This window comes from Nuphar pumila, chromosome 7, assembly GCF_984573655.1.
Source record: "Nuphar pumila chromosome 7, dmNupPumi1.hap1.1, whole genome shotgun sequence".
In the NCBI taxonomy this organism is placed as follows: Eukaryota; Viridiplantae; Streptophyta; class Magnoliopsida; order Nymphaeales; family Nymphaeaceae; genus Nuphar; species Nuphar pumila.
Genome location: NC_143255.1, coordinates 122341312 through 122350242, shown reverse-complemented (window position 1 = coordinate 122350242; position 8931 = coordinate 122341312). Strand labels below are relative to the sequence as shown.

Sequence of the window (8931 nt, the reverse complement as noted above, 5' to 3'; positions counted from 1 at the left end):
AAAGCGTTCGGGACAGGCTCTGCGTTGCCTTTTTGTGAATCATTTTGTGAGTTCTCTAGCAGAACTTTTCTTAATGCAGGTCTGATGAGCTCTCTCTCTCTCTCTCTCTCTCTCTCTCTCTTTTTGTGGTTGCTTACTTATTGGTGGTTTGTTTGGATGGCGCGAATCCATGCTCATTTTCGTCATATTCCAGTTAACATTCAAAACCTGGTGCATAAAATCTTGGTAGATGTTTATGCCATCTTGCCTATGCATCTTAGTGATCTTCCACTCCCTCCTGCTGATGCTACCTATCCTTTGTCGCAATCTGGGCAAGCGGCTCCGGCGTGAGCCCATTTTATCTGTCTGATGTTCTTTTCTCTTGTGCTTTCTTTACTTGTTTTGGCTTTTGCTCTTGTTCAGTTCATGGGTTCAACATTTTGTTGATCTTCATGAGTGGTAATGTTGAATTACTTTCGGCTCTCTGTCTCTCTCAACGTTACATGCAATTGTTACATATGCACATAGATGGAAATAGTTCTCTTCACATACGACTCAGAGGATTGTGCGTGTTCAGAAGTTTCAGCTCCAAATCACTCTGAAGGAATTACAGAAAATCCAGTAATTAGCTTGTATCGTGGCCGAGACTAAACAATCTTCGCTCACTAAAATCAGGTGACCCAACACTGGACCGGAGCTGTTAATGGATGGGGTTGATCAGGTTGTTGATGGATCAATCCTGGTCAAGCCCAGGCCATTGACCAATTGAATCGGGTTCAGATTTATTACAAAGCTCACAGCTCACCCATTGAGCTCATGGGGGGCAGGCCAGGTTACAAGTTATCTTATAGCCACAATATTCCGCATTCATTTCTTTGATTGCACATTTTATAAAAAAATTAAAAATACAAAAAATTATATGAGATTCAAGATAAATCCTTTTTATGAATCACATACTTGAGACCATACATATACCCATTAGCCTGTGGGCTGGCCCAGGTTTAAGTCCCATTTAAGTCGGACCTTCTTTCAAAAACTAGGCCTAGGTTCAACCCATTCAAGGCCACGCCATGGACCACCGACGGACTGCCCAGCCGCTCGTCCTGTCCTACTGCCCTGGAGTGTAGTTTTAGTTTCCCTGCCTTCAAAGCATGGACAACCCCAACCTCAAGATCTATCAACCTCGTTTCCCTACCTTCAAAGCATAAACAACCCAAAGATCACAACTTCCAAACCTCTCTCTCTCTCTCTCTCTCTATGGAACCTGGAAAACTCCAACCAATATCCATTGACAGTGTCCAAGCTTCCGTTCGAAAGCTACTAAACAACTGGAAGAGAAGGCAAAGGTGGCAGGGGCTGTTCAACCCAGAGGAGGAAGACAACAGGAGAGCTTCTTGGAGGTTGTTTCTGTCAAGGCTCCTTCAATCTACACAAGCTCATATCTTTGTTCTAGTCCTCCTCGTCGTGGACTTAGTTTTCACAGTGATCAACATTTCATCATGCCCATCTGCTCCAAAGAAGGCTGGCTTTCTGTATCGGGCAGGAATTGCTATCTTGGGAACACTTATTGTGAAAGACATGGTTCTGATGGTGGCCTTAGGTTTAAGCTTCTTCAGGCACGTGGCCTACCTCGTGGAGGTGACAGCACTTGTTGCTGCTCTGTGTCTAGAGATACTTCTCAAGGCCGAGAGTGCAGGGCTCTTGGTTGTGATCAATTCATGGCGGGTAGTGAGAGTGGTACAGACCATTTTTGAGATGAGCGATGAAGCGATTGAGGCACAGATTAACAGCATACAATCACAGCTCGATGCTCTCAGAATTCAGAACAGACAGCTGTAAGAAGCTATACTTCAGAAAGATCAGAGGATTGGCGAGTTAGAAGATGCCCTAAACAGTAGAGATCTGTGAGAGAAGCTTGTCACGATCTCTCTCTCTCTCTCTCAAGTGCAATGTTGAATGCTTTCATTATATATATATATATATATATATATATATATATATATATATATATATATATATATATATATATATTGTGTGTGTGTGTGTGAAAACATCTAACATAAATATCATGTTCTAGTTCTGAGACCAGGATTTTTGCCGAGTCCAGAGAGCAGGACATGATCTTGTTCGTTCAGGCAAGCATTGAAACTGTTACTAGGCCAACAATGAAGCGCCTGAAATCCTGTAGTGTTCAGCATCATAGTCCTTACCAGTTTCCATCATTTGGGTGAAAGCAAAAAATTATGAAAAAGTCAAGGTTGGTGCGGATACAAACCAATCCTTGCTAAATTTCGTTCTTCCTGCAGGTTGTGGCTAGTCCGTAAACTGCAGTAACCAAGAATAGACTAGTCTCCTAGTCCCCTTTTCCAAAACAATCAAAACCAAGAAATCTCAAATTGAATCCCCCTACCTACCCGTCATTCCTTCGCGCTATAATTATGCCACCAGATCTTCCATTTAAAATCCCTAGAAACAAAGTAATTCAATAATTTCACCTATTCGGGTACATCTATGCATATTTTTTACAGTAGCAGAAACAAGCTCAACAAATTGTACTAATAAATATCCTGTTAGCTGAATAAGCCTTAGTCTCAGTAAGAAGCAATCAATTAAACTTGCATTCCTTCAAGAAGTTTGTAATAAAAGCATGCCGCCCCTTCAAGAAATTGGTGAAAGAGCAATATTTGAGCTTTGGGATTTCATTATCACTTTAGGCCAAACCTGTTGGCCACAAAACAATGACCATCCTTACCCATTCAATGGAAAGATGAAAGACTTGAACCAACACCACACACCAGCAACCTGCAAGGATGGTTACCTCAAGAAACCATCTCCTTAAATGTCCTATATCCTTCCAAGTGTTAGGGGTGGGCCCGGCCCCACCCATTTACTAACGAGCCGGGTTTTGACCTGGTTCTTAATGGGCTCGGGTTTGAAGAGAAGCCCATAGCCCATCCCATTCGGCCCGGCCCAAACCCATTTATTTTCTTTTATTTCCATGATACCACTTGAAAACCTAATTATTAATTAGTGCAACTAATTAGATAAATAGTAATAATTAACAAATAAGTGAATGACAAGTTTTCATGCAACCAATTAGGTAAAATAAAAATAGTTATCAAAGTTACTATGTAATAGTTAATTTTTAAAATTTATATTATTAAAAAAATAATAAATAACTCAGACCCATCAGGCCGGGCGGGCCGGGCCGGGCCCAGCCCACATATGTAATTGGCCGGATTTCGGCCCGGTACCTAGCGGGCCCAGGCCTAAAATCATGGCCCAAACCTAGCCCATGGTGAGCTGGGTCGGCTTGGCCCATCGGGCGCCTGGCCCGTTGCCCACCCTTACCAAGTGTTGCTATTGACCAAGCCTGCTCAAGAATCTGATTTCTAGGACTTGGAGTGTCTGGGAACAAAAGCCGTGTTTGTCAGTCTCTAATCGTTCCGAGATTGGCAACTGTAGAGGCAAGTGAAAAATGTGGGCATCGAGCAAGAGCCGAACCAAACTAACTCAGGGATTTTATTAAGCCCCTGAGAGATTCTCCTAACATGCCTCCTACGGCAAATTACATAGCCTACATCTGTCGTGAAGCCCTCATTGATACAAGCTTCTCTCTCCCCTAATATAATACCTTATTAGCACATTGCATGGTGACAACAATCTGCTGAAAAGGAACTGGTTTTTTTATATACAACAAGATTTAAAAATAGATTTAAAAATTGGGTAACATGCTCGATAAGCCCTGAGTTCCAGAACTGTAAGTGCTTGTTCATAAGAGCGACAATGAATTGGTTCAATTACCCTCTGTGCTTTTTGAGCAGCTGTGCTTATATGTCAAGCTAAAGCTCATATTTCAATACCCGGGATCTTTACAGTAGCATTTTACCTCACACCATTAGTAAAACTTGGAATAAATCATGACACCTATTCAAGCTTTTATTACATTGCTACATTATCATGAAATCTACTAAAGCAGAGACTAATGCAATAAACTCGCCTCATGGGGCTGAAACCCCCACAATAGCAATCACTAGCCCTAGTGAGGATTTCTGAAACCCTATCAAGAATAAGCATGACTCTAGTAGAACTTTCCAACTCAACCAAACTCCAACTAATTAGCCTCTGATGTGTCCCTTAACTTACTGCCTACATTGCCCAATACAATTAAAGAAAGGAGGAGCAGAAGATAACTAGTAGTCATGAGCCACCAGCAAATCCCTCAATGCATTTATGGGGAAAAAAATAAATGTCACCTACAGATAGAGATCCGTTCCGAAGGCGTATTCAAACAGCAGACGTCTTAAAAAATGGAGTTCTTAAGCAGCCCGCTTGAACCCTCTTAACAGAGTTGAATATTTCCTATCCAGGTAGTTGCTCAGATCTTCCAGGAAAAATAGGTTGGATCCTTTGGATTGCAACCAATGAATTCCCCCCAAAACCACCCCCACTACATATACAACCGTCCAGATCCCCCTTTATCATACTCCAGTTACTCCTCACAGGTTTCAAAAAAGAAAAAAAATAAAAGTTTAAAGAACAGATTCACAACGTCCAATACAGGTGTGTAAAGTGCTGCTCACTGGTGTAAAAAAAATAGAATCTAAACCTAAAATTAAAAGAAGTGTCAGTCTTGGAATCTTATATGGAGTATCCGAAGGTGTTTTTTCTTTTTTTTTTCTTTTTGAGACAAAGTGTCCAAAAGTGTTGCACACACCATGAACTAAAATCTAGAGCATCTAGCAAAATCAAGCTAGCATTTATGTAAACAACACTAGGTCTCGACCACTGATGCAGAATGGCACAACTATCCAAGTAGGATATGTTAAAACACAGTATTTCCAGAGTCTACGATAGCATATAGTTTGCAACCAGCTAACAGCGATATCCTATGCATTTTAGCAAGGCATAGGGATCACACTAAAGATCTTATGCAGTCAAGCCGGAATTTATGCTTGTGGGCACTTATTCGTGTTTATGAATTTATGATACAAACTGTAATTGCAGTACCATAATGGGGCTCAACAAGCAGAGTTATGAGTGGTCTTTTAAAGTTCTGCATACAATAAAATAATCATGCAATCAATCCATTCATGTGACATTAAAAAACATGGTAAGAAATGCATTCAAGAGCTCGAGAAAACACACGTATTATGTTTGTTTCCTGTGCTTGCAAGCTTTCCAAAGCAAGACCATACCAACGATAACGATGGTAGCAATTGTTTCAACAAGGCATCATGCCTACTGGATCATTAAAAAAACGGAAGGGTGTCCTTAAAACTCACTGCACATCTACATTTTCGATGAGATTTTTCAGTCAAAGAAATCAAGCATATCAAGAAAACGAAAACCATCATATCATATAAGTAGAAGAGCATCAACCCGACAGACCATCATATAAGTAGAAGAACAAGAACCAATCTCGTATTCCAAAAATTCCTTCATTATAATAAAAATTCATCAAAATTTATACAACCCCCATTAACAAAATGAATATAGTTTACGTCTACAGAAGATTCGTCTATAAAAACAACGGTGACAAACAAAACTATGATCAAATCCCCCTACTGCTGTTCAAAATCGAACCGAGCGTACCCAAAACCGCAAAAGCCAGAAGCGGGCTGACGTCCAAGGTATCGAAGACGGGTGGGATGATGTTCCTGAACAGGTTCAAGTAAGGATCACAGAGATCCCTGATCGCCGAGAGCGGCTGCCGGTCCCAGGGGATATTGGGGAACCAACTGAGCAGAACCCTCACCATCAGAACCCCACTGTATATATCCAACCACTTCGCCAAGCCGGATGCGACAACCGTCAATGGGGTATTGAGGTATCCAGTGGGGCGGTCGCGCACCGCGGCAAAGAATAGCGGCCCGACAGTGCAGACAAGGTTGTCCTGGAGGAGGCGAAGAGCGGCGAGATCGTCGGGGGAGGGGGCAGAGACGGCGGCAGCGACCCTGGAGACGGACGACCTCAGGGCATCGAGGAGGCGGCGGGAGAGGGAGAGGGCAGCCGCGAGGATGAAGGAGACGGTGCGGGCGGAATTGGACAGGGGGTTGGGGGTTGTGGCGGGCGGAGGGGTTAGAGGGGGGGAGGAGGAGGCGAGGGCCCTAAATTGGAGGGGCCGGCGGACGCCGGTCCGTTTCAGAGGGGAGTGGCTTAGGGTTAGGGTTTTTGTGGGGAGGGAAGGGAGGAGGAAGAGGCGTACCTGGTTAGAGAGGATGGCCGGCCTAGGGGGAGCCGGAGATATGGCCGGAGGGCGGAGGAAGGCCGTGGAGGTTGACGCCATCTCTCTCTCTCTCTCTCTCTCTCTCTCTCTCGGCTTAGAGAAGGGAAAGGAAGGTGAGGATAGAACGGTGGGGTTTTGAAGTGATGATGAGGTTCGGGGACACGGTGGTCATTTTAAGGTTTTATGGGGTAAGCGTCTGTCGGTTCTCTTGAATCGGCTCGGTTTTAGTGCAAGAAGAAACGATGCGCGAAGCGAGAAGCGAGTCTTTTGACGAAGCTTCTTGATGCGTGGAGCGTGAAGTAGGGGTTGCAAACTTGTCGGACTCGGCCGGATTTTGCAATATCTGAAACTGAATTTAAAATCTAAGCAGTATATCCGAATAAAGATTCAAATATGATTTTCGGGTTAATCTTTTGCGAATAAGAAAAAAATTGCATATACCTTGCAAAATTCTTTTCTAAATTAAAAAAAGCAAACAAAAATTTGCACGCACATTGTGGTTTCTTTATGATTTAAAAGCAACCAACTGAAATTCTTATGTGCTTTGTGAAATTCCTTCCTCTTGTAAAAATTCATCAATTATAAAATTCACATATACATTGATTCTCATACATATCAATCACCTATTGCATAAACATTCCTATCAAACAAAAAATAAGATAAAACAATTTCATTCCCTGTTATATACAAAGTTTATTCTTATAAAAAAATATTTTACTTAAAAAACTAAGAATCAAACACTTCATTTTTTTATATACATAATTTATTTTCCGCAAAAAATAAGAATCAAACACTTCATTCTTTGTTATATACATAATTCATTCTTCGCAAAAAATAAGAATCAAACAACTTAGTTCCTTGTTATATACATAATTCATTCTTCTTAAAAAACAAAAATCAAACAACTTCATTCCCTGTTATATATATAATTCATTCATAAACAAATGTATATACATGTTAAGACTCTTCATCAACTTTTATTGTCGTAAGCTCAATAGTCGCCTTCATCCACTTTTATCTACAAGCACAAGTGCATCCTCTTATTTAAACTCTTCATTAGCTTTCATTGTTACAAGCTCAATCATCATTTTCTGATTCGCCTAATCCTAAGTATTGCATATACAAAATGATATATTGTAACGCCTCGCCAAAACTCAAGGGGATATTTAAAAAAAATCACACCGAAAGACTTTTTTGAAACAATTCAAAATTATCCTAAAATTAGAATTAAATCATTACAATTTAAATATCATAAAATAAATTTATTTATTTTATAAATAAATTTTCAAATTTTATAGGCAAAAACCAGAAAAAATAGAAGAGTACAGTTCAGCCCAACCCAACAATCTCTGTATGCATCGACATCTATCTACCTACTTCTGTAGAGCTGAAAAATATAAAGAAACAGAGTGAGACACATTTTGTTTCAACATAATTCTGCAGACCCTTATTAAGTCTCAAAAATACAGACAACACAAGATATAATGGTTATTGTTTAACCTACGTAACTTTTTCATCATCCTATAATGATGTAAGCATATAAATCATGCATAACTTTATGCATACATAAGCAAACGATTTACGTGTGTCTTCGTGCATATATCAAACATACAATGCATGCATATCTTTATACGTACATAAGTATATAATTTGCGCATACTTTTACGTAAATAAACATACAACGTACGCATAACTTTATGCATAAATATATATATAATTCACACATGCTTTTATACACATATAATTCAAACAAATAATCATATGTACCTGTACTTGCGCATGCAATTATATACATAGGTAATTCAAGCATGCACTTATGCTCACATACAATTCATGCATACAATTAAGCATCTATTTCATTTAAGCATGCAATCATGCTCACACATACTTCATGCATACAATTATGCAAGTATCTTATTCATTCATACAATCATGTTCATAAGCAGTTTATACATACAATTATACAGATATATCATAACTTACATTATTTATGATTATTTTTTTGTCTTTCAATTAACTTTTTTTTGCATTATGTGTCATGCTTTAAAATATCGCACATTAGTTTCATCCTATTAGCTCGGGGCACCACACCTGACACACTATGGGTACTTAAGTCTCTCAAGGGGTACAAATAGTATTTTTTGCATTTTAACCCCTAGAGAACAAAAGACTTACATCGGAGTATGAGAAACATTGTCACGTCGTCCCTCAAATTGTCACATCATAATGCACTACTAAGGCATATCGTGGTAGTTCTACCTCCGCCACGTGTATCAGAATACAAAGTTCTATTAGATCGTCATGATAAGGAGAAGGGTTCACATTTGACCCTGACGAGACCACCTCAATCTACGCCTATAGATTTTCATGAGGTCAGTGCAGTGCAGGTTCACATTTGACCTACTTGCTTGACCTCAATAGTACAAGTTAATGTCACTTTGAATCTTTCAGGCGTGACAATTAAGTGCAACTTTTCTTATATTTCTAAAACTTTTTCTCAATGCATGTTATTTCACAAAGTAAACATATATGCTAGAGATTATATCACATCAGTTGCACTCAGGTCAATACCCATAAATTTCATGTTATTCAATCATGCATATCATGTGTCACATTTGCCAAAATTATAAATTAAATCACAAATAGCAAAAATTTATTACAACAAACAATAACTTGGGTCAATACCATAAATTCATGCTTATACAACATGCATCTAATGCATA

The 8931-nt window shown here is 39.7% G+C and overlaps 2 protein-coding genes across 2 annotated transcripts; one reads left to right on the top strand and one right to left on the bottom strand.

The window, feature by feature from the left end:
- The first annotated feature begins 1236 nt into the window (after window positions 1-1236).
- Window positions 1237-1887, top strand: LOC149833261 (voltage-gated hydrogen channel-like protein). The gene is given in 1 exon segment (XM_090013397.1): window positions 1237-1887. A coding segment is annotated over 1 exon segment (651 nt).
- A 3519-nt stretch (window positions 1888-5406) lies between these two features.
- Window positions 5407-6312, bottom strand: LOC149833260 (ylmG homolog protein 1-2, chloroplastic-like). Its single transcript, XM_090015019.1, has one exon. The coding sequence runs from the start codon at window positions 6266-6268 to the stop codon at window positions 5534-5536; it is 735 nt and encodes a 244-aa protein (XP_089871145.1). The 5' UTR covers window positions 6269-6312; the 3' UTR covers window positions 5407-5533.
- Between the last annotated feature and the right edge of the window lie 2619 nt (window positions 6313-8931).